The sequence below is a fragment of the Scophthalmus maximus genome, chromosome 3, assembly GCF_022379125.1.
Source record: "Scophthalmus maximus strain ysfricsl-2021 chromosome 3, ASM2237912v1, whole genome shotgun sequence".
NCBI classification, from domain to species: Eukaryota; Metazoa; Chordata; class Actinopteri; order Pleuronectiformes; family Scophthalmidae; genus Scophthalmus; species Scophthalmus maximus.
In genome coordinates this window covers 5,599,429-5,626,201 of record NC_061517.1, presented here as the reverse complement: position 1 = coordinate 5,626,201, position 26,773 = coordinate 5,599,429, and the positions used below count along the sequence as shown (strand labels likewise).

General features: G+C 41.9%; 1 protein-coding gene across 2 annotated transcripts in view; it reads right to left on the bottom strand.

The window, feature by feature from the left end:
* The window catches only part of spryd3 (SPRY domain containing 3), a 57,641-nt gene that overhangs the window by 6,435 nt on the left and 24,433 nt on the right, over positions 1–26,773 (bottom strand). For both annotated transcript variants that reach the window (XM_035645320.2, XM_047330700.1), the window contains exons 7-10: positions 20,901–21,050; positions 8,349–8,406; positions 1,195–1,314; positions 453–604 (exon numbers count right to left, since the gene is read on the bottom strand). In XM_035645320.2, the coding sequence (XP_035501213.1) occupies positions 453–604; positions 1,195–1,314; positions 8,349–8,406; positions 20,901–21,050 (480 nt within the window). The remainder of the gene's footprint in view (positions 1–452; positions 605–1,194; positions 1,315–8,348; positions 8,407–20,900; positions 21,051–26,773) is intronic.

Below are 26,773 nucleotides of genomic sequence, written 5' to 3'. Positions count from 1 at the left end.
GAATTTACTGCAACAACGATGGCTTTGCAGTCTTTCTGCCACATTTTTGTTGACGTGTCTGTTGCCCTTTTTTTGGCAAGTGGGAGATGTGGCAGCTGTGAGAAACTACGGCCTGAACAATGACGTGAACTCAGCTCTACTTCCCAGGAAATCACAGACTCACTAACCGGATTTCACCACTCAACTCACGATGTAATAAACTACTCCCAGGACACACTGTTGACCTCCATTGTCATCTCCGTCTGCTCTGATACAAACCAATGTGCACCAGAGTTAGTGACTTGCGGCAGTAGCTTGTGGAGGAATTATGCAGCGAAAAAAAAGTTTTCATCAGGAGTTAATTACAGTTTAAATAAGTAAATGCATATAAAAAATGTGGCCATGAAACTGACACTCTAACATGCAAATGTACGTGTAGCATCGGTTAACACAGCTGTGCTAGTGTTGCTCACCGTGACCTTCCTTCCCTCCTGTCCCTGCTCTACCTCTTCCCCGTCTTCCTCCTCCTCCTCCTCCTCCTCCTCCTCGTCATTGAGGTACAGGACGTTCTGGACGCCTGCATGACCCGGACGGACATCCGGCCGATCCCAGTCGTCAGTGTCATCTGAGGACAAAAAAACAGAGCGCAGCGCATTTGAGAGAAGGCATTCATATGCGAGCAGAGCGGGCCGCAGGTTTAGTAGCTGATAAAATACCAGGCCCGGGTCATTCGGTGCAGAGTTACGACAGCAAGAACTTCTTTTTTTTCTCATTAATTCCAGAAAACAAGAGGTTTAGTATCGTTCGTGGGCCCTTACAAGGTTAAATTAGTTTCTGCCTTGTGTCGTCTGTAAATTTGAATACAACAGTACTTCTGGATTGTTGTTGCATGTTTGGTAATAAGAAACTGAGGTAATGAAACCACACGAGAGCAGGAGAGTTTATAATTGTCTCTCATGGAAAGGATTGGGGGGGGGGGAATAAGAATTTCACCTTTAAGTGACTGCTCAGTTTTCCGTGCGGGGGACCTTGGTTGATATCCAGTTTCTTTCCCACATGCAACACAATGAACCTCTGTTAAGACCGATTGTTGCTGCAACCGTCTTATGCTAAACCACGGTAATTAGGGTTAGAGGAGCGAAACCTCCCACGAACAACGTCAACCGCCTTAATGAGTGACAGTGTAATTCTACCACCTGAACCCACCGCCCTCACCTTCTCCGTCCGGGATGTAGTCGAGTGGGAACATGATGCCGCAGCCCATGATGTCGCCTTTGAAGCAGCGGGGACCAAACGCGTCGCCAACGCCGCTGCCGTGGAAGATCTTTCCGTCATCTGTCAGAGCGGAAGAGTGAAAAAGTTTTGAGTAAATTCAGTACTTAACAATACAACTCTGTGTGCTAACCTGCGAGCGAAGTTTCTGCAAGAATTCGTCAGACTGCAATTTAAAACCTGTTTCCCAATCATCTTTTGCTACATCTTTCAGTACTTTCCTACAGTATATAACAATAAATGCTAATAACACAATGAGTTGAAATTAATGTGACCTGGAACAGGTACAGCAAGTGTCATAAAAATGATTAAATTCCTTTTTTTAAATTAACTATTAATTCAGTCATTGTCCATTGATAAAGCAATGAGCTGCTGTAGTCTAGTTAACCAGAGGCATGTGACCATTTTCTTCCAGGTGGGATTTTGACATGTTTAACTAATCAAAAAAAGAAAACTGTACTTGGGATGCATGAGCATCTCTTAAACAGGACGTTGGCACTAACTGCGACCTGCGTGGAAGTAATTTTCCCAAATCACTTTTGTGAACCAGATCCCTGCCGGTGCCGACTTAAATCTCCATAGAAAGGATCGAACAGCCTCCTGCAGCACGATCCACCGACACAACAGTCCCACGTTCAGTTTATAAGCATGGAACAACATACAAACACATTTTACAACCAACCTTACTGCCTTCAGCAGGCGCGAGAACAAGTTTAAGATTCCTTAAAACCTTTAAGACCTTTTTTTTTTGAGGAGACTGAGTCGACGCTTTTAAAATCTTTTCGCATTGCTGAAATCAATTTGCAAGACTATTCGTTTGTTTACCACAGTGTGCAACCTGTGTACCTGCACTGCAGCACTAACATACAGGACATCCTGACATTCCAGTCAGTGGATGGTGTGCAAAGGTGAAAGCAGGCCTAGTCAAAAACACTTCTCGCCCCCAAGGAAAAAAGAAAAAGAGAGAGACATCGACAACATCCAAAGGAAATCATCAAAACAACACACACTACAGTTGCGAGAGACAACAATAGGGGAGAAAAAAAAGGGCAAAAGAAAAACATTGCAGAGGTAGCCTGCAGACGAGCTCTCCTCAAGCGAAGCGGCGTGGCTGCTGCTGGTAAATATTTATGGAGTTGTCATGGGACCCGTCCCCGGCTCAGGATACTGTTTAAACAATCTCTATCTGAGCACCGGGAGGGAGACGGAGACACTGTATCATTACGGCTCCCATGCGGGCCCTTGTCACAACACCACACACCAGGCAAACAGTGGAGCCACGGCGGCACCGGCGCAGCGCGGCTAAGAATAGCCGAGCCGGGGCCTTTGGACGGTGACACGGACACACGGGCGCTGGAAGTGAGCTGCGTTGTGGAAGTCCAGGTTTGAGCCTGGGGATGGAGCTAGTTGACTGGAACAGCGAAAGCAGGAAAAGCCTGGTGGACGGGATGTTCACTACAGCAACGAGCCCCTGTGGGTTTCTATTCAGAGTGTATTGATGGATTAACTGACCCACACTGCCATCAAATGCTTAAAGACAAAAATGATTTAATACCCTTTTAGTTTTCCTTTTTTTTTTCTTTACACTCACTTTTACTTAAGAGATGTCTGCTGTTTTGTTCTGTGTTTTACAATTTTTTTTCTTTAATGAGAGTCCTGTTGAATCAATACATAACCACATTTGAACTGAAAGTTAGTCTACCAAAATGAAAATAAATGAAACACCAGCAAGATTTATAATCAATTGAAGTCATTCATTAAACCAAACGTTCTCTGTCTGCAGCCTCTCAGACATGAGGCTGCTTTCATCCACTTGAGATTTCACTGTGAAATAAATAACTTTGGGTTTTGGACCCGCTAATCAGACAAAAAACAAACAAAAAAGAGTCTGAAGACATCACCATGAGCTTCGGAAACTTGTTACAGGCATTTTTCACTGTTTTGTGACAGTAGAAAAGAAGCATTCAAACAATCAATTATTGTACTTACATAAATTTAGGAGACTCACAAGACACATCAGATGCCTTCATATCTGGACTTTTATTCACTAGTGCAGGTCAAGTTCTATAGACTTGATACCACTTCCTCCTGAATTCTGGCTCACTTTTTCAAACGCTCCCTGCAGAGCCGCACAAGTTTTTTCATTAGAGTTGGGTGGTTAGCGGTAAAACGGTTAAACGGTATCCCGGGGTATTTGAAAGTACCTACGGTGTCCGTTTCATTGCAGACCTAAAAAAAAAAAGTGCACATTTATATAATAATAACTTTGTCCAGTACTGTCTTGGCCACTTTGAGAGGCCATGACAGTGATGACAGCGCTTTAGACGAGAACAGTAGGTGACCGCAAACGGGGATTGAAGTTGGTATTTGCGCTCAAGTTTTAAATTTGTTGTTAATTTATTTGTTAACGTTTGATGTTTAATTTCTTATGATGTTCGTAGAAGCAGCTCAAAGGGCTTTACAAAAAAAATATTCCATGCACGGAGTGCGTCACATAAAAACGGACAAAATGAAGATAAAGACATGTTAAAAACGTGAAGGTACCATTAGATGGAAAATCACAGTTTAAGTGCAGCACTGCAACCACCGTGTGGAAGGAAACAGTATGGTTGCGATTGGCGGCTCCCAGTTATTTATCAGCTGCTAATACTGTATACTGCTGGAACATTTTGGAAAGGTTGAATGATATCAATGATTCCAATTTTTTCACTCTTCATTGCAAATAAACTAAACTTCATGTATAAAATCGGTGCACTGCCCCTTTGAAGGTTCAACCAGTTGTTTGGAAGAAATAAATAAATTATTAATAGACAATAAAATAGTCGTAAAACTAACATTGTAACATTTGAATAATCTTGTTATATAAAAAAACTAAAAGTCAGTCTGAGCAGAATTCATCTTGGCAGGCAGCTGTGTGCGGCTATTTTTGTTTCTGAGCACACAATAATATCTTCTGTTGCTTTTTTAAGTGTGCTTTGGTACTAAAATGGGTGGAAATCGATATACGGGAAGCAGGCTCCATTTGGAGCTAGGATGTGGTGGAAAATGTTAAAATTTGTGTTGGAGACTCGAGAGTTTAAAATTAGCCTACAGGTGTTGACCGGGGTTTTGGCTCGGAGGCGCGTGATGGAGCAGGAACCTGGTGATGGCGTTAATGCAAAAGTCAAGCCGATTGGAGCGAGGCTGTTGCGGGTAAGAAAAACAGTGACTCGTGACCGCCACCACCACCACCACCAGGTGATGGATTTAAGGTTCGTCAAGAGGGTGAAAGCTGGATCTGATCTTCGGGTCTGGAGCCAGGCCCACAGGGGGAGAGGGCAGGAGCAGCGAAGAGAACCTGGCTCAGGACCGAGACCAGCTGGGAATAAGAAAACAGGTTTTCTCGTAACATGAGAGTTGGTCTGGAAAAGACTGGGCTTCCCTGCCCAGGGAACAATGACTTCACACACTCCTAAAACATGAAAAATTAAAACACAATATTATTTATTCTTCCACGATTCCACACCCCCGCACACACGTGAGATTTGCACATGTTCCCTGAGAATTTACTATAAATTCCATTTGCAAGTGCGATGTGTTGAGCTGTGGATATATTATATACAGTATATACTGCACTTCCTGGGCCATTTGCAAGTGAGGCCCAAGCTATTAAGTACATGAACGGTACATTTAAATGGTCTTCGGTTGGCCCTGATGAAGTGGTGCACAATGAGGCACTACATACTCTACAGGTATATGGTGCTGGCAAAGTTACGGTCTTTTGTACAGGCTCGAGGCTGAGAGATAAAACACTGAGTTGGCTTTAGAGCCGGAACGATTAGTTGTTTGCCAGAAAACTGCTGCGATTACATTGTTATTAGATTAATGATTTAAAGTTACTTTTTCCAAACATTTTCCAGTTCCAGTTTCTCCGATTAAAGGATTTACTGCTTTTCTTTCTTTTTATCTTATAATTAACTGAATATCTTTGCGTTTTTGGACAGTAGGTTGGAAACTTTTTTTCAGACAAAGTGATCGATTGACTAAATAATTAGCAGATGACTAAAAGCTGAAAACAGCTGTGAGCTGAAATTCTGGTTGTTTTATTTATAAAGTAGATGTTATGAGGTAGGTTGAACACTTAACAGGCTTTTATACAGACGTGTACGGAGTAATCAATTAGTTGATCAACAGAAAATCAATTATCAAGGATTTTGATTATCAGTTGATCATCAAAGTAATTTTGTCATGCAAATATACCAAAAGGTCTCTGGCTCCAGCTTCTCCAGTGTGAAGAGTTGCTTTAGTGATAAGTTTGATTTTGGACAGTTTGTGCGGACTACTGAAATGAGCAATTTCACTATTTTCTTAAGCAAATAAAAATCAATTTATTGCAAAAAGGTTTATATTAATGAATTATGAAAATGATCACTAGGTGCAGCCCAGATTCATTTTTTGGGAAAGTGACATCCGCAGTAGGGACACTCATGTTCTGGGTTCATTCGCATTTCATCTTTCTGTAAAGTGCATTTCGTTGAATTTTATTTGTGCCTTTAAGTGTCACAGAGACAAAATCATCCAAATCCATTTTTGTCCCATTAGGTAAGATGATGATATCATCACAACATGTTGCTACTGAACAATTGTTTTTGCAGAACCTGAGCTGGAATCAGATTAGACCCCGTCGCCGATACAGTACAGCACAGAAGTTAGACTGAGCCCTATTATCTGGGGTTGGGCTGGTGCTGAGGGACGGATGGCGGCGGCTGCGGTGGTAGGGCACAACCTTCAGCTGCGGGTGTTGAGTCATACCACGTGTGATTCACTGATGGGGGGTTTGGAGGGTTAATGAGGCTTGCTGAGGAGCACTCAATGGTTGGATGGCTGTTTGCTCCTGATAGGGCCCACAGGGGCCCACAGTGCCCCACGCACCATTAACTTGCAGAGCCAACGTGAGCCAAAACATAGGATGGAGGTCCACACTGGGCCAGCTCCCTATACAAACAGGCCAAAGAACTCTCAAACTATACAAGCTATACAAAGGAGCAGCGACATGGTTGGCAGGGATCTGTATATATAACTGGAATAAATCTGGAGTAAAATAACAACGTTAAAAGTCGGCAATATACATCACATGTGATCCAGGTCAACACTGGTCGCGTGCCCAAAACAAGGCGCCATGAATTAAGGTGACAGAAATAGAGCTCAGTAGTTTAAGCTGTACATGCAAAGTATAAATAACCAAAATCATTATATAATTTATGTATTTGCCTCCAGGCTGAATAATATAATTCAAAAACCATCTAAAGCCACAGTGCTCCTGAATAGTAGTGATAAACTCCTTCTAAGAATCATCATGGGGTTTGAAAATAGTATAACATTAGTCTCAACAGTTTATATGAAGCTAAGACTCGCCAAGAATACCCTAGCAAATTTTCTTTCTTTTAGATACTGAAGTGAAAAAAAACAACAACTAACCATAAATGTTAATAAACAGAGGTACCACGTGTCGTAGAAGCGCCTCTTTGCAGCATTCTTGGCTCGCACCGAACAGGAAAACCAAAGTGACAACGCTAAAGTCGTTCGTTCTTAAAGCAATTTATGCTGTGGTTGTATGGCCTTGTGTATGTAATACGGTGTATACATTAAGTTTTTGTCATCCTGCCAAAGAGCGTCTGCATGCAGTCCTTGGAGCGCCGCAGCTGTTCGGTTAAAAAACCTCGGATGGAGCGGCGAGGGGGGGGGACAGTGTACGAAGAGAAGGCCCTGGCTGTTGATTTGAAGTAGCTGGATCAGAGCCTGCACCTTTACCCAAGCATGGGAAGGCAAACCTCATACGCACAGCGTGGAAAACCACATGCATCATTTTAGTCTCTAACAAATAAGATTAATGGGAGCTGTGCTGGGGCGTGCACATTTCTGTGGGCGTCCAGCGCGCAGCAGCCAAACCAGACGGACCGCAGCGCTAGACCTCTGGGACTGGCATGGTGAGCCTCTGAGAATGACTTGGTCTCGTCTGTCACTCAGCAATGAGGCATCGTCCACAGACCCCGGCAGGACACACAGCATCAACTGTTATTATTATCAATGTATACCAAGTATAAGAAAAAGCGAAGGGCTACGGGGATTTAAGACTATAAACATCGACTCGAAACATGAATGGAATGTGCAGAGTGAACAAGAAAGTGTGTTTCGATAGATTTGGAGTTCAACTGGAAGAGAGTATATTAAACCTTCCTCCACAAATAAAATCCAATACGTTTCCTGTTGGGAAAACATAGACAGAAAATGACTTTTCAGTGGAGTGAATCCAAGTCAGAGCAGCTGAAATCCCCGGGAAGAAAGATTAACAATGGGATCCTTCAGACCGAGATAATGTTGATAAAAGCCAGCAAGCTACTAACTGCTTTGCTCAGATAAGGACTAACAAGATCGTGACTGTGACAGCGATCGTCAGATAAAAGACTCGGCTACTCACTGTAGCTTTGTAAGGTTGTAATAGTCACCACCTACCTACTGTAGCTGCCGCTATGCTCATATCGTGGCAGCAGCTTTCGGGAGCTAATCTCTTATAGCACTGATAGCGAGGGGTGCTGAGGCCTGGAATGGGAGCTGTGGGGGTTTTGTGCAGATGCCCGTGCAGATAACGGTCACAGGCTTGTTGTGGTCACAAACAACCAAGACTGAATGTGTGTGTGGAAGCACAGCAAGATAAAGATAACTTTGACTAAACTCAGGGGGGGTTTTGTCTTGTTTTTTTTGGTTCATCACTTGGAGAGATATTTAGATCACCAAACTCCCACAGAAAGAGAGGGATGGCGATACGATCGTTCTCCTTTTTCTGATGCTGTCACCATCTGTTTTATCTGCCTTCTGTCCTTTTCATCTGCCTGCGAGCCTCCTTCATCTCTGTCTGTGCTGGCACCTTAACTTCCAGCTGAGGCGGTGCCCTGTGATGTTTGCATCTACAGGCAGCGGATAGATGCTTGAGAGGGAGTATATCATATTCACGTGTTTCATTCAAATAGGACTAAAGAGTTATTCCAGTCTTTCTGAGAAAAATGAGAAAGGACTAAATGACAAAAAGACGGAAAAGGGGAATCGGGCTGACATCTCACCTGCATGGTAGGCCACTGATCCTCTGCTCCAACCCGGGTGCCTGTTCCTGGGGTAGTCCTGCACAGACACAAATAAATACACAGGTCACAAAATGCAACTTCACAATTCATTCGATGTGATTGGTTTTATGTGACTCAGACGGACAAGAGCCAGCAGGTTTTTTTTGCTCATTCAAAAACAACAACAGGTCATTTCACTGCGGGAGAGAACTAATATACAATAATGGTGGTTTTAATAGTTTTGGAGCAAAGCAGCAACAATGGAGCTGTAGAGCATAGAGGGAGAGGATACTCATTTAAGTACACCTGGCTACTTCATCATTACCTCCACCATGGAGGTTATGTTTTCACCTCTGTCTTTGGTTCGTTGTTTGTTTACATGTTGGTTTGTTGATTTGCTTGTTGGTTTGTTTGCATGTTGGTTTATTGATTTGCTTGTTGGTTTGTTTGCATGTTGGTTTATTGATTTGCTTGTTGGTTTGTTTGCATGTTGGTTTATTGATTTGCATGTTGGTTTGCCTGTCGGTTTGTTAGTTTGCATGTTGGCTGTTTGCTTGTTGGTTGGTTGGTTTGTTAGTTTGCTGGTTTGCTTGTTGGTTTGTTTGCATGTTGGTTTATTGATTTGCCTGTCGGCTTGTTGGTTAGTTAGTTTGCTTGTTAGTTTGCTTGTTGGTTTGGTTGTGGGTTTGTTGGATGGCATGTTAGTTTGTTTGTTGATTTGCTTGTTTGTATGTTTGTCAGTAGTATTACACAAAAACTACAGAACAGATTTCCAACTTGGTGGAAGGATGGGCATGGGCCAAGGAACAACACATTTCATTTTGGCATGGATCTGGACAAAGTAGCTTTGTAGATTAACATTATGTTTTTTTTATATTTGCACTCAGTTCCAAGGTAATAATTCATGGTTCCTGATGAAAAAAAAGATCTGGCATATTTAGGAGACTTATGTCTACGAGGGGCTGCACGTTGGTATAGTTATTCATCTAGGTAACAGTCTGTCATAGGAGGAAAAATTTTCTGTTCCGCGGTAATCAATGTACATACTCAAATCATACCTGCCTACTGCCAGTATAGGACACACACCCTACACACAATACTCATCGCTCTTTAATCCATTCCTTACATGTTTATTCTTGCAATAACAAAGACACCACCCTCCAAACTCTTTAAATACAAAATATCATTCTTACTACAACCCATGCACATTGCTTCAACATGTGTATCAATTGAAAGTTTGACAGGCCTCCCGCGCCTATTACACTCTCTGAGCTATGACTGGAGGTTTAGCGAACGGTCAGTTCACAGATCCAGACCTCTAAACGCAAATCAGTTGAACATGATGATCCCAAGACATCGATCGAAACTCTATACTACTCGATGCAGTGTTTCCCTCTGTATTATGACCACTGCAGCTTTACGTCAGGTTGTCGTATTCCTTTATCCTCGTTACCACAAATGCGAGGACCCCTTTCCATTCCTTACCGATATGTTGATCTGTCTGCGCAGCATGAATGTCTTTCTCCAGGTCTCACGATGCCAACAGAAATAACTAGTGGGCCAACTTTCAGATAAGATCAGAGCATGACTCAGAGGTAATTACCTGAGATTTTTATCTGTCTTCTAGGGCTGCACCTCAATTACTGTAGAAACACAATAATGAACAAGAGAGGAAGGACGAGCAGGAGGGAAATAGCATTATGCGTCCCTTTCATCTCTCAGTAAGCTACTTCTAAATGCTTACTTATTCACATTCAATCTCGCAGGTTAACTCTCTCCGCTGCATTTCTTTTCAGGTAGCAACTAACAGGCAAAAAAAAAGAAAAACAAAAGGCCCTTAAATTTCCGTCTTCTCTCAAGTCAAATAAATCCGACATATGACCACTATGACGTCCAAAAAGAAAAGAAAAAAAATATGTCATACAGCCACTGATGACTGATGACTGATGACGTGACTGAGAGAGGCAGAACATTACTCATAAGCAAAATAAGGCAAATTAAATGATTACTATTAGCACCTGCGCGGAGAAGCGAAAATGAGTAACGGGGACACAGCAGCAGGCCAAGCAAGGCAGCATTTGAGGCCAGGACATCAGTGAAACATCAGCGATCATGTCTGACAACCCCATTGGGGCCTGAGGAAGAGGAAATGGAGAAGGATGGGGAAGGGGGGGAAGCGAGAGAGCGGGAGAAGGACAGAGTGAGACATCAGCAGAGGAAGACAGAGAGACATGGAGGAATGTAGCTACTGCTCCAAGCCCGAAAGCCCTTGATCCGCCAAGTCTGCTCCTCTTTCCCCTCGTCTCAACCACAAGCCCGAGGATTCCTCTGGCTGACTGGCATGTGGGCTTCATCTCCACGAGGAGAAGAGGAACGTCTGCGTTTGTTTGGTCCCTGATTGATGATCTACAGACTCGAATCTGATCAGTGATTTGGAGGAACTTGCTGAAATAAGACAACATTAGGAACGGCAAAAAAAAAAAAAAAGAAGAAGGAAAAATTAGGGATGGATTTATGGCGCTTTAATGTGAACCGCAGACTTGTGTCTGATAAATGGATCAACTGTTAAATGCCTGTTTTCGTCTTTATAGTAAATGTAGTGTCCATCATCTCTGATTCAAAACATCTACTCAGTGTGATCTATCCATTAAATATATGTGGTCCCATTTCTACAAACTGAGAATGCAGCTTCATTATATCACAGTATTTGAATAATACAGAATTTCCTGTTTCGTATCGTTGTTCGATTGGGCAACCACTTTGGACCACAGTGAAATATCTCAAAAACGATTGAATGGATTGCCTTTAAACCTTGTACTCGATCATTCATGCTCCCCAGAGGATTAAACTTACAGACTTGCGTCATCTCCTTTAACTCACGTGCCACCGGCAGGTTGAGATATGTGGTTCTGACTGAAATGTCCTGACGACTGCTGATTAGCTTAACAAGACATTTGGTGCAGGCGATCATGGTCAGAGTGAACTATGGTGATCCCCTGACTCTTCATTTAGCACCATTCAAGTTTATTCACTCAAGCAAACGCAACCAATATTATAGCAACATTACGCAACGATTTTACCTTTAAAATAGCACCATCGAAATTATTTTGATGGTACACTGACTTGGAATCGAGAGAACAGTGCTATTTTGATTTCCACTCCGCCCCTAATGCCTGTGAGAAGTGCGTAACTAAACTTAAGACTGCCAGAATCAGGCCCAGCAAGTTCAAGAGGAACACTGAGCTGTACATCCGTTAAAAAGACTTCGAAGTCACTAACAACAAGAGTTTATCTCCAATGTTCAGTGAGAAAACTTTTAAAATATCATATTTTTGATATTTGATGAGATTGGAGTATTTGTAAAAGCCACAGCACTTCCTGTTCAGGAAGCCGGGGATCATGAGGAATTTCCACTGTTCACTGGCTCCAGTCAACAGATTGATAGGCTTTGGGAGTTTTTTTGTCAACACGAAATCCACTTAATCACTCGGACACAGAGTCCAACCGTCACCACGTGTGGCTGCGGAGGGTGATGATGTTGCTCAGTAAAAGTTACATAGTGTTGCTTTAACAACACTTTCTCTGATTCTGTTTTCTGTTTTAAAATACAAACAAGTGGGGTTACGTGAAAACAAAATAGCCATTTGATCATAGTCTCTTTATCATACTCGGACTAGCTAGATCTACGCCTCTGTGTAAGTGCAATGCTGTTTTTATGTGCATGTCTTCTGCATAGATCAAGTGGCTTCAGTCACTAGTATAATGTATGCAGTCATCAAGTGCACATCTCAGACTATCTTACCAGATTCTAGGATTGATAGGAATCAGCGAACTGTTGACAGGCAATAAACGGCACTGTTTTTTTTCTTCAAAACAATTTGGCATCCTGTAGTTGCTATACCTGCAAGTTATTTGGGCCAATACAAATTTGCTGTTCAATAGCAACCCAGGTAGAAGAGAAATACACTTTGCCAAGTTGTATTAATCATGGGTGTCAAAGTACCAAAAAAGCAACAAACGTGACAGTCATTCTAAAAATAAGATAGCAATAAGATTTGATCTGCGGGACTTGGAACAGCTTATATCTGATAAAAGAAACATTCCAACCTACTGTGGTTTGGGAATTAAAACAGCTGCTGTGATTTTTCCCTCAGTGGCAGCGCCACTAGCTACACCTACACTTCTCTATCAAGTATCAACATACGGTGAAATTAATTTTGGAGGGAGAACACTGTGTGAACCAGCTGGTCCGTTCTCACAGACACTTTCAAGACATGGTCAATACCCCAGCTGGCCTGCAGACGCCATCAGTGAAATGCAAGCTGCTTCTTAGAACAACACTGAAGTTGCATCCACACCACAACATTGGCAGAGCAAGGGCCCTGCAATATCAGATCCCACATCTGCCACACCGGTGTCATCAGAGCAGCCTGCATTTCCACACTGTGGCAGAGTAAACACGTCTGAGAGAATGCCGAGCAGGAAAGGTGCGGGCCGAGAGGAAACCCATGTGGAAGCAGACAACCATCATCTACTGCAGCATATCACGGAGCCGTCTAAAAATGTGACTTATCCCATGAATTAGCACAGATGTGTGTGACTGTGTGTGTGCGCTGAAGGTGCAGTGTGCAACGAGGGAAAGTAGGGTGTTTCTGTTTGTACCTGCCTACACAACCTCACCTATAGGGGTTGGGCAGATTGTGTAGGAAACTAATGCAGGTCTGTTTGTATAACCTTGTGTCATCGGGCTAAAACCTCTGGCTCCCCACACGATAACAGCAACCGTCTGACATTAGCTGCAGATCTGACTGGAGAGGGGAAAACAACAGCCCGTCTGTGTGTATCTATGTGTTCGGGCATGTCCATCACTTTGTACGGATGCAAGTGCTTTCGCTACACAAACAGATAAAACTGATACAATACCAAGTTTGTTCTGTTCTTGAATGGGTGGCAGCTCAGCAGTGTACTCATATATATAAAAGTATATTTAAAAGTGTCCCCAGCAACACCTTTGCCCTTGAATAGCCCTCAGTGAATATTGTACGGTTGTTGGTCAGGTGCTATCTGCAAGTCAAATGCAGGAAGGATTCGGGGGTTAGGATTAGGGTTAATTTTGAATAAAAGACTGGAGCTGAGGTTCATGCCCTCATCCCGAAAATGAACTTGCTTCAGACAGTCGTACTGTCCAATGGCCTTGGAACTTATTGGGGAGAAGTTGGCTGGACCAGTCCAAAACACACCATGAGGCTTTCAGAATCAGTGACATTTTTTAAATAAAAAAAGAGCCTTTTATTAATTCTAGCACAACATTTTATTTTCTACATTACCTATTTCCTGACATTGAATTACTGTGGCTGATCCCTGACCATCTTGAGTAGGGCTGCAACAAACATTAATATAATGGTCGATCAATCTACTGAATATTTTCTCAAATAACCCATCAGAAAATAGTGGAAATCTTTATCTAATCATATTTTTTTATATGGGTGACATCTTAATATGTCTCACTTTGTCTAATCAACATACAAAAACCCAAAGATGTTCAATTTAATGTCATGTACTGTATGATGAAGTGAATGAAAAAACGAAAAAAATTAAGAAGTTGATGTTGAACCAGGGAGACGGAGAGCGTAGATGTATTGTTGCAGAAGCATTTATTACATGAGCTCAATATTGAGGAGATTCCTGGTTTGTTACACAGATCACAGAGTGGTCAGTGCATCCGCACCCAAAAACCTCCCTGTCCCAGTCTTAGCGATGTATTTAACCTTCTCAGAATCAAGTGTCATTATCTGACAGACAGAGTGGCTCCTCGTCTATCTCTATAAAAACTCTGACTCTGCCTGAATATAATCTACAACACAGGGCATCTTAACCTAGCAACATGTGCTTCTGGCTCCATGAGGCGACCTTGCTGAAGATTAAACATTCCCTAAACACGTCAACAAGAAAAGGCCCCAACAATACCGAGGAGGGCCGAGTACATTGTTGCTGTGCTGATGGTGCTGCTTGTTCTGCAGCTTCCAGATCAGAGGCCTTGGCACAGTGACTCGTCTTTTGTTTCATACTAAATTGACCTCTTAGCATGAAAAATGTCCAGAGGAGCAGCACTGAAAAAAATGGCTGGCCGGACTGCTGCATCACAGGAGGAAGAGGAAGAGAGCTGTTCCCAGGACCTGGTCCTGGGGCAAACGAGGACAGAGGAAACGCTGCCATTCCAGTCTCCAGAGCACTCATGTTTCTCTTAGTGTGTACGTGTGCATACTGTTATATTGTGTGTGTGTGTGTGGCTTGATCGTGTGTATAGATACATATACACTGACAAACCAGTCACTCACTTGATGGCTGCTAAACCACATATGTTCCTAATCACAACTATGACACCTATCTATCCATCTTTTCATTGTCCATCCTACTCCCCTACCTGTTTCTTCACTTCCCCAAGCCCCCACAGAGTTAATGTTTTTTTCTTTAGGATTTTTTTTTCCCAGGACATGAGGGTTTTCCTGTGTTTTTCATATAGTGAATAGCTTCCCTCTATTTTTCTACCTCCCAATCTTCAACCTTGCTACCCCCAAAAAACACAAACACACACACACACACACACACACACACACACACACACACACACACACACACACACACACACACACACACACACACACACACACACACACACACACACACACACACACACACACACACACACACACACACACACACACACACACACACACACACACACACACACACACACCTAACCCCTACACTCTTCCTCCTCATAACTAAGGCTAGATCTCTCTTTGTCCCGCAGCCAAGCAACGGTGTGTGTACCGGATGAAAAACAACATGCCTACATACCACGCATATGCATGCTGTACATTCATTAAGACCTTTATCTTCAGAGGAATGACAGAGAAAGCGAGGGGGTCGTGTCAGGTCTAGGAACTGAGTGGGGTCAAAACAGGTCTGAGATTAGAAAACCTACAAAAACATATTTGCCCTACTTGAAAAATAATACCCAAAAAGCACAAATTCCTCCAACTTCCCTATTGGACAGGAAATGGGCAACAGTAGCTGGGGGGATTTCAACAATTCACTTCCACCATAAACTACCTTATTTGATTTTTATTGTCTTGAGCCTTTGGAAACGTTAGGATTTTGTCAAGAAATACAAAATTCCAATAAACAAGACGAATAGTCTGCTACAACACTAGCAGCTCTTTGAGGCTGTACAGCACTGCATGCTGATGCTTAGCTGGTGTGATGTTTATCAGAGCTATGGTCGCAACCGTGTTGTTGGGCCTCAACACGATAAAGAGATCGCAAAGTGATTGGTTGTAGACAGATTCGTATTTCCGTTTCCTCTGACAGTGGGAGAAAAGCAAAAGAGGTGAGGTACCTATGTCGACGTAATAAAGACTTAGTGATTATTTGTTTTGGAAACAAATATATTTTTCACTTTGATATGGTCATAGAAAACGTTGTCGCTTGATGTTCAATTTAGTCTGAAAAGACACTGACCTCTCATCCTAACCCGATAAAAGTAGCATCATTAAAATAAGTAGAAAATGGTAGAAAATGCTTGGGATGTAACACCGATTGTCCGCCATCTTTAGAATTCTAGAAGAAACGTGACAATACGCATGCGCAAGCATGACTTCATCCTTATCGCGTTGTCGGCATGAACGACTTCATTCTTATCGCGTTGTCGGCATGAACGACTTCATTCTTATCACGTTGTCTGCCTCAGACAAACTTCGTTTATCAGGCACATCATCTTACTGCTTGCTTGTTGGCATGCTAACAATTTTTTTAATTAGCAGTAAACACAAAGTACAGCTGCAGCTGATGGTAAAGTCATTAGTTTTGCAGTGTGTTTAGCCATAAATCAAGTCACTGGAGATATGAAAATATGACCCTTTGCTGGCACTACAAGAAAAGTCTGGGGATCAGTAAAGTGATTACATTTCATGCTGAGGTGTACGTGAATGTCTGAAGCAAATAGATAGCCGAAGACATGGCGCCTCGTCCAGCCTCGCCTCTGTAATTCACTGCAATCTCTAATTCAGCATTTCTTTCATCACCTTTATGAAAAAACTAAGGGTGTTACAGGGATTTAATTTTCATATTTACATATCAACAGTATGAACAAATGTCTGCCCCCTGTTTTTAATTACACAAATCAAAACAAACACCAAGGTTATATATGTACTGATTTCTTGACAACAATAGATTTCAAATGTAGTTTGACTTTAGAGCCCTTAAATGCCATTACAATCTACATATGAAGTACATTTATTATATTTACTGATGTATAATATCCTTCAAAAGAGTACATGCGCGCGCACATCATTTTCGATTAAACAAACACAGACAGATCCCATGGGTGAGAAAGAAACTGAATGGTGATAACTCCAGTCCCATTACCTCCTCAGAGTTCCCCTGTCCTTTCTTTTTGCTCCACTACTTTTTCGCTCTGCATCTGGGTTTCATTATAAAGATATTAGACTAGAGTCCAGGAGAGGTGATAAAGCACCAAATTGAAGGTCCTGGGTAATGGCTGTTTACCCAACAGCAGTCACAAGTTTGCATGCCGGTCTGTTTCACGTAGCATCCTGTGGCAAGAAAGCAGGTCTGGATACAAACACAGATCCACTCATTAATTCCCTGCAGACCATATTATTAATGTCTCTCTTTCTGTCTGTTGCGGTTCCTGACTACAGGATCCACTTTGTACTCAATAGTTCTCTCATTTAAAATCCTCTTTTTTTCCCCTTAGGCCAACTTCTGCAGGAGACAGTCTCGTCTACCTGTCTAAATGTAACACATTTTTAATTGGGTCTCTATGGCTGCGTCCGCGCAATCTCCGTCCTGTTGAGCATATTAGCTCTGTATTAGAAGTTATCTCAGTCCATTTGAACACACCTGAAAATGCGTATCACGTGACCATGTAAACAGGAAGGAGATGTTGCAGTTGCAGTTGTTGTTCAGTTGCAGATGATGAAAATAAGGCCAGGGATTTTGCTTGAACCGACGACACCGACGAGAACGGCATTCGCTGCTGGTAGTTGAGTGTAACCATTGTTTTATTTTGAAAAACAACAAAAACAGGAATTCAAAACTAGTTGTTTTTTTCTGTTTTCTTCGGGGGGGCAGACATTTGTTCGTACTGTTGGTGATTGTTGCAATATCTGCATGGACGTGTACTAAAAATGGTTGTATCTTACAATTAATTAAAACGTACATCTGTGCAAGTCTTCTGCATATGACTGTGAAAAGATTCTTCCATACCATTATTTATATGACATAACACTATCAGAATTTTATATTTTATATCTTCTATGGGATAGTATGAATTAAATCATTTTCTATCTTAATTAAGTCAACTGGCGGAGGGGGGGGGGGGGGGGTAGTTAATAGTTCATCTCATCTCTGATCTGTGCACTCACTATGTTATTCAGTGACTCAGCACATTTGTTACGCTGTGTTTGATCGAAACGCATGGTGATGGTGAGTGCTGAGGTATCAGGTCGAAGTGTTGCTGTGGATTTTGACAGTCTGGTCAATTGTCGTCACCCCAAGTAGACACATAAAGAGAGAGAGAGCTATTGCTAGCTTGTCACGTCTTTCGTATTATACCAAATGAACACAGAACTGAGTGTCCGGGAGCTGCCAAAGACTCAGCAGAGTTTGAAATAACTTGGAACAAAAAGTGATGACTGGTGCAAATCTGTGCTAAGGTTGACTTGCTTACTTCCCTCCACATTCCAAGGGAATACAAAAGTAACGGCATTACAGTTATTTCAAATGTTGAATGTTTTACAGAGGACGCAATGTCTGCTAAGAAAATAAACGTTATTGTATCGACAAAAAGACATGCTCCTGCACCACAGAAATTGGTAGCCTGTTTACACAAATATATGATCTGCATTTGAAAAATAAACATCACACTTTATTTGTTAGAGGGTGGGCTGGTGGATAGCACATAGCTCACATGATAGGTGACAAATCAGAAAAGAATACGACAAGACTGATAAGACCCAATTAGGAAGCGTCATCATTTACTAAAGTCAAATTTTAGAGGACGCAACCCTTGAATTTTCAAACTGAAACAGGGCCAAAAGCATTTCCAAAAGACTCAGTTTTAGGCGCTCAAACACGCCGGAGTAGTGTGGATGCAGGGTGTAAACCTAGCTTAAGTGCTGCTTTTTAAAATTAATATGTAATAATGTGGATGTAGCCAACAAGTGCATTTCTCCTGCACTGCTGAAGATGCTCATGCATCTATAGCTCTCTTTGTCTTCATGTCAATCAAGGACCTGTGTGTCCCGCTGTTTCTGTTTTGTATAAACTGCCTCCGAGACCTTGAAATATGCTGTACAAGTTTCATCATTTACTTTTGTTATTAAAAGGAGCAGAGTTTTGAACCTGGGAGAGACAGCGCTGGCAGCTCTGCGGAGGCCTTGGCTTTGGCAGTACCTAATATTTCACATTCACTACACTTTCGAGGCTAAACTGACACGGTGTAAAAAAACTCACAAATCATGGACTCTACTGTCAAAGACATTGTTAGTGAGCCAGAAGAATAATATTAAGTAAAAATGAAATGCAAATAGTTTTCATGAGAGAATCCATCTATCAGATATCAGATGTTTATACAAGTATAATCCTGTCTTAATAAGCTTTGTATGGCAGATTCAAAACAGTCCTGGTGTAACTTGTGCAACATCTTAAACTATAACTGCTTATACTTAACATCCTTGCCCCGGTGTATTGAAATGTTAACCCTTGTTTTAATTTTATCTTGGCATCTCTTGCTGTTTATCATTTAAGGCCAGTGCCAAAACATCTACAGGTCTGCGTGTTTTATTCTTCAAAGAAGATCAGCATGGTAATAGTCGCTCGCAGAGCTGCGGCGCTAATGCTGAAATGGGAACCGTATGTGCATTCTTTGGAAAAAGAAATGAGGGCCCAAATGAGAGGTGTTAAAATTTCTCTAATTGTATTTTCCTCTTGGAAGTGTTTCATGTACCCAGAACAGGCCATTAGATCCAAAGAGAATGGTTAAGCTGATGGATAATAGGAAAGAATTTTTTAAACTTTCTTTAACCAGGAATGTCCTAAGAGATCACTTTTACATATTATGAGCACAAAGTCGAACAAAGAAAACACAAAATGAGACAAAATTCAACAGAAATAGAAATCAGTGCTTCTACTTCCATCACTGTGGATTGAAAAGCATTCAATGAAATTAATTAATTGAGCTTCTGCAGAGTATTCCATGCCGCAGGTCCAGAATACACAAAACCGTGTTTTCCACTGTCCGTGAACGGATTTGAAACAGAAAAGGAAAAAGAAGTTCTGAGAATGCAGAGCTGACCAGTACCTTTCTGCATACATTGGTAGCATAGACTGTATATAATAAACCAATGACGCAGCTCTACTTCATCCCATTGTACAAAAATAAAGCCAAAATATCTTCCATATCCGGGGGGAGCAATCGTATGCTTTTGACATAATTTAGAGGCCGATTCAGTAGTAGTGCAGTAGTGATTGTTGAGTGGAGCAGCGGTATCGCGAGTCAGTCTCAGATGTCAATCATAACGTTTCACTCAGTGGTTTTAGTTTTTTTTGAGCAACAAAAAACTAATTAAATCCAGCTTTCCAGAAAAATGTAAGATACATACATCAGTGGGATTAGCATAACCTAAAATGACAGAAACCATCTTTGGGTGAAAATTATTTAATGTTTAGTTTGACTTTATTGTTTGGTCCATGTCCCCTCCACTAACTAATGTTTACCACCCATACCGCAGCCAGACGCTGGGGTGCGATCCAGATTATTTGACGTCACTTTTGGGGAGCTGTCATGTCGTCCCTTTTTTTGGGGGGGGGTATCATTTTTAAGCTTTTATTGGTAGGACAGCAGTTAGTGTGAAAGGGATAGAGAGAGCGGGGAAGACACGCAGCAAAGGGCCGAGTTCAGTACTAAAAACCCGTGGCTGCTGCAGGAGGCCCCAAGCCTCCGTACATGGGGCGCCGGCGCTACCAAAGTGAGTATATTTATATACAGTGTATGATAGTTAGTATGGCAGAAGACCCAGAACAACCTTATATATAAGGGTGTACCACTGACAGAGCCCACATTTATGTGGGTAATCCTTTAAAAGGAAAGGAGCACTGCTGATCTTCCAATATTCCCACGACCGAGTCTGAGAGACAATTTGAATAAGCTAATTACCTGACTGCTTATTCCCAATTTAGGTAAACTTTTCTCATAGTTTTCCATCATTAGTATGTTGTTAGTTCAACTACTTCTTGAACTATGGAGACCAGAGTATCAGAACGCAAACTGTAAGAATTAGCCAATGGGAGGCTTATTTATGCACTTCACGTCCCTTGGGCTCATTGAGCTAGACTGCCTAATATATGACAGTGTGGAAAACTGCATGGGGAAAGGGGCCAAATGAAAAAAAAATGACATGCCTCTCTGTTGAGTGTAGGTGCGTGTGAGGTTGTCAAAAGTTGCTCTTTTCTTAGAAAGCTTACCCTTCTTGCCAGACCCAGGGCAATGTAGCACTTCTCCCCAGCATCAACGATCTCTACTTCATAATAGTGGCAGCGGGTGGTCAGAGACTGGCGAGCCTGGGCCAAACCCACGTCCATGATGCTCTTTCCTTTGCCAACATACTCCAGGAGCTGAGGAGGGCAATAAACATAGGGAGAGAAAAAAAGGAATTTGGGTTAAGATGTTGATAGATAACCAATATAAAACAAGGAAAAATTAAATACAAATGTGTTCACATACAGGCCTAGATTATCACCCGAGTTATTGCTCATTCACCCCGAGCCAGATGCTGGTGATGTTCACGATCAATGTAGATGACATGTAGCTTATTAAGCTTTCGCAATACAACAGTGTCCACGCTACAGAGGTCACTATGTCTCGAAAAAAGTGAGAAAAGTTGCATCATCTTCCATCATTTTCCACAAGCCATCAGGGCAATGAACAGTTGTGTTTAACAACCAGTCCTGCTGGACACACTTCGCAGAAACTTTCGCACAACTCACATCTTGCCATGGAAATTTTTCATTTCACTACCTCCACATAAATTATACCAATTATTAACATGTCAGGATTATTGCTGGTTTTAAGAACTCATTTTGAAATGTCTTGGTCTTTTTAGCCCTGTTCTGTAACTGCTAAAGATTTTTACTCTATTTTCTTTCTCATGTGACGATAAAAAGCCTAAAGATTTGAGGTCTGAAACCCCTCCACCTCACAGCCTTCGAGTGCCGGGATTGAGGAGACATGGTCTCACAGTTTTTGTCACTTTACAAAAGCAAACGACAATCCCCCAAGCAAGCCCACTTTACACAGAGATTGGCCAGAGGTGAGAAAACAGACAGGACTTGAACTTCTCGCTCAAGCTCTTCCTTACGCAGCATAGCTCATATAGTGATTAATCAAAACTAGCCCAACTTTTACCGCAGGCGTTATCACTCAATCATGTGACGCATGCAGGTTGAAGACAATATGTCTTTTGCCCTCAGATGTGGTGGGACAACACAAGGTATAAAAAAAAATTTCTTCCGGTTAACCCATTTGCAGCTGTTATTTAATGTTTCTGACTTCCTTTGTTTCAGGTTTACTATAATTGGTTCGATAGGCGACTGGACGACCCAACGGGCCGGCTGTACTGTACTGTACGTCTTTGTAAAGTGGAAAGTTGAGATGGAGACAAAGATGGTCACAGCAGATCAAGCTTAGGCAGGATCCTAAGCCCTGTGTTGTTCAACAGGTGAAGGACTTAGCCACGCAACTCGCTTTTGCAAGTATGTCCCACAAGTGAGTGGGCACCAGGATTGATTGACACCTCCAAATCCAGTCAAAACCTCACTGCGCCGCCCATAGTGACTGTTCTACAAGTATGAACAGCCTTTCGAAACGGAACGGACGTTACCCGATGATAATGTAATTACTTTCAGGTCTATTTTGATCCCAAGCATCTAAACAGGTGAAGCTGGGTGGGTACAGGTGAGTGGGTGGGCAGCTAGGCAACCACAAAGCCTTTAGGCTGAACGGTGTTTCCATGCCATGTGAGCCCGAGTGAGTGAGTGAGTGAGCATGTGCACAATGAAGAAAACACCCCCGGCTTGAAAGACTAGGATGACAGACAAGGTGGGGGTGGACAAAATTACTTCTGTTATTCAGTGTGTGTGTGTGTGTGTGACACCGCCTGGGTGTGCTATGTTTCACTAGCCAGACACATGAAGGACACACCTGGTGGGAACAGCTATTCAACATCTACGTCAAGTGTCTCAATTAAGTTATTACCATTTTCCATTTCTGTTGTTCCCTGTTGCTTAGTGATCCATCAAACTGAAAATTACAGAAATGAAGCTTACGCAGTGAAAAAAAATGTTCAATTTCAGTCTGTGAGCTTGATGATTGAACTGGTTGCCGAGAACACTTGTATATACAGTATGTACTGTACTTTCCGTGTGGCTATTTATTATACAAGTTTTGGTCGAGTGCCAAACCTCATGAAGGAAAATACAACAAACTCCATTTGTGTAACCTTTGCAGTGAAAAAATTATATTCTAAATATAACTGTGCTTTATGTGCATGATGAACAATTCTGAGGAGCTAAATTGTGGGTTTTACATTGTATTTAACATATGTACCTTACAGAACATTAATGAATACACCGCAAAATTTAAACCTAATTATTTACATTAGAAATGCTACAGAGCCGCCCTGAAAACTCAACATCCCCGGTAACAGCGTGTGAAGCTGTGGCAGAAGTGTGTGTTTGCAGCTCCCGTCCTTGTGTTGCATACGTGTGATAAATTATGTTTCCCGCTCAGAAACATAACTCTGGTTATGCCAAATCCGCCACTTTAATGAAGACAAACTGTTCATCTGAGAGCTGAAAACTAAACTGATGGAGCAAAAAACTTGAGCTTTTGATAAACTAAACTAGGCAGACCCCATGACGTGATCGCACCATATGAAGAGCAGCGCATAGAGTGATTTGTTTTGAGAGGATTATCAAACTAATGCCTGTGGCTACAATTATGTAATTCCATCAGCTTCTAGTTGTCAGTCTGGTTGCATAAAGCTGCAGATATAATCTATTCTGCGGTAGAGATCCATTGGTAATTTAGCTTAACTTAACATTTGGGCAGTTCGTGGCCTCTAATTTAAGGGGCAAACATTCTGTAACTGTAGATTACTCACCACGCAAAATTGTGACAACGTTCCCGTTAGTGTCCTGTTGAAATGAGCAGTTGCTGCAAATTTTTACAGTGATGGAGAGAAAGAAAATCTCTTCTCAACCCTGGAACCAAACTACTTTCTTTATAATATCCTGCTGATTAATTATTTGCGGTTGGAGAGCTTTCAGCTATCCCACTGCCTCTGTTGTCTTTGTTACAGACTGTCCTTTCATGTGTACTCGTGTTTCCTTCACCTGGTGCACCTTCAAGCCTGGACAACTGCTTTTCTTTTAGCAGAGGAGGAAAAGAGTTTCGTGTGATGTACACTCTATCACACCTTTTTTTTTTTTTGCTTCTTGCTGCTGAGTAATGAAAGAGGAGAGAGACAAGAAGGAAGAAAAAAAGAGACGTAGCCTTGAGCAAAATATGCCTCACTGTGATGGCTGACAATATCTCTCTTTCTCTCTCTCTCTCTCTCTCTAACTCTAACTCTTTCTCTTTTGCTCTCTTGCCCCTGTAATTCTGAGTTGGGAGAATGGCGATGGTGGTGTGCAAGGCCATGTTTTGTTGAGCTGCTGCCTGGGAAACAGATGTTACGCCCAGAGAGTGGTCCTGCCAGCTTCCTGTCACACCTAATGGGGAATTTAAAGAAAGGTGAAACTGAAATTAGGAGACCTCTTCTCTTTATCCTCTTCTTCATTAACTCGATTAGACATTACATAACAGCTGTTCAGTCTATATAACTCAGCTACTTTTATGTATGTCCATTGATGTTTTTATCATTTTCGTTACGTTCCGCTCTGTCTTGGAGTTGCCTCTTTGGCTATTTGTACTTAAATTCCTTTGCCTGTTCATTGTGTTCCTTAGAAAACCACATTTTAGTCTGCTTTTCTTTCATTTCCTGACTTTTTCCCTCCACTGTTACTTCTTCACTCTATAAATCTTCACAATTTGTATGCTCAGAAATTAAAATATGGACATAACATGACAGATTCGTGCAAACTGTGCCATTTTAATTCGGAAAATATATGAGCTGGTCTGTGCCTTGGAACAGCGGCTGTGATTCTCTGCTCTAATTCATCTCTCACTGGGGTTAGATGCCCTCCAGGAGCTGAAACTGACTTGTCCATCAGTCAATGTTTTGTGCATAGAACAACCATGATGAATATATTAATGGACTGAAAACCACCACAATAATACCACAGCAGGCTACAGCTGCCTTGTCATTGCTGCTTTTCTGACGGGCTAGCAGCTAATATGTGATGTGTGTACTGAATGTATCCAGTAAAGCTGAAAAGTATCTACCAAAACCGTGTCATTACTTTTTTTTATAATTATATTATTATTATAATACATTGAAATCTTGTTCTTTAGAGATAATAATTATCTGAACAAAACCACTACAACTCAAGCACTTGAATCACTCATTACTAAGCTTTAACAACTTTCTTGTTCAAAGGTGTAATGTGAAAGTAATGTGAAATGTGAAAAGGTATATCACAAGCCCTTTCAGACAGACTGACATTTAACTGGGCCCCCAATCTAAGTGAATGCACCAAAAGAAATGTCCAAAATCAAAAAAATCAACCTGTAATTACCGTGAAGTGAGGTGGAGTTCGATGAACAAGTATATACTGTGAGAAAACAAGAAGACATTTCTCTGGATGCATGCTGGATGCCTCGCGGCAACATCCCACCTACAGCAACACTATGTTTAAAATTCTGCAACACTAAAAGTTCATGATCTGACTGTGATCACACTGACAATAACGGTTTAACCACTACACAACTACCGGTTTGTCAAGAAACAATGCCAGAAAACAATAGTCATACGGTGCATTCAGTATTTAAACTAAGAAAACTCTTGTTTTCTTACATCTTATGTTGCAGCCTTATGCTAAAATCTTTTTAATTATTTTTTTCCCCTCATCAATCTATACTAAATGACTCAAAGTACAAACATATAAGAATTTTAGACTTCAATACTATGATTATTAAGTATTCAGACCCTTTACTCAGTACTTGCCCCTTTGGCAGCAATCACAAACTTGAGTCTTCTTGGGTATGATGCAACAAGCTTTGCAAACTGGTATTTGGGGATTTTCTGTCATTCTTCATGACAGGTTGGATGGGGACCATCAATGAAAAGCCAATTCCAAGTCTCTCCACAGATGTTCAGATGGGTTCAAGTCAAGGCTTTGGCCTGGACACGGGAGGACATTCACAGGGTTGTCCTTAAAGCCAGACCTTTAAAATGCTAACTGGATTTGAAACCAGGGCAGTATCAAGGACATAACGAGAAACTTCACAGATGTTCTTCTCTCTAATCTCAAACATTGACACACAGCAAGATTTGAAAATAATAGCGCATCACACACAGGATATCCTTAAGATTATCGTGCCAGAGGGAGCAATCAGGCAGAAATGCACCACCTCGGAATGCTCGCACAAAATCTCACGAAGAAACACACGTTAACAAAATGTAGACGATGGCGCAGCAAGTTGTTTTAACGTTAGCAGCCCTTTGCAGTGGAAGAAAACAATTTTCAGAGGGGGTATCGAGCCTACACGGGCTGTCTATTCTTCAGTGAGCACTGGAGGTGAGATTTTAACCATACGTTTTAATATTTGCCAACATTTGCGTCAAGGACAAGAATATTTATCATTGCTTGGTAGCACCGTCAACTGCTGCTGAACATTAGCTGCTAGCTAGCTTGACCTTACGGCTGTGAGCCTAGCTTGGGTCATTGTGCTGTTGTAAGAGGAATCTTTTGCCAAGTCTGACGTCCTGAGCACTCTCTGGACCAGGTTTACATGAAGGATATCTCTGCACTTTGCTCAGTGCCTGCCACTGAAAAAACACCCCCAGAGCACAATGCTACCATCACCATGCTTCACCACTGGAATCGTATTGGACAGGTGATGCGCGATGCCTTGTTCCCTCCAGACGTGACACTTAGAATTGAAGCCGAACAATTCAATCTTGGTTTCATCAGAGCAGAGAATGACAGTCAAGAGTCCTTGAGGTGATTTCATGTGTCTTTCACTAAGAAAAGACTTGCCTGGCCACTGTGCCACGCCCAGATCTGTGGAGTGCTGCAGTGGTACTCGTTCTTCTGGGAATTTGATCCCATCTCCCTTCACGATCTCTGGCAGTCAGCCAGACTGACCATTGCACTTCTGCAATTTTGGTCACCTC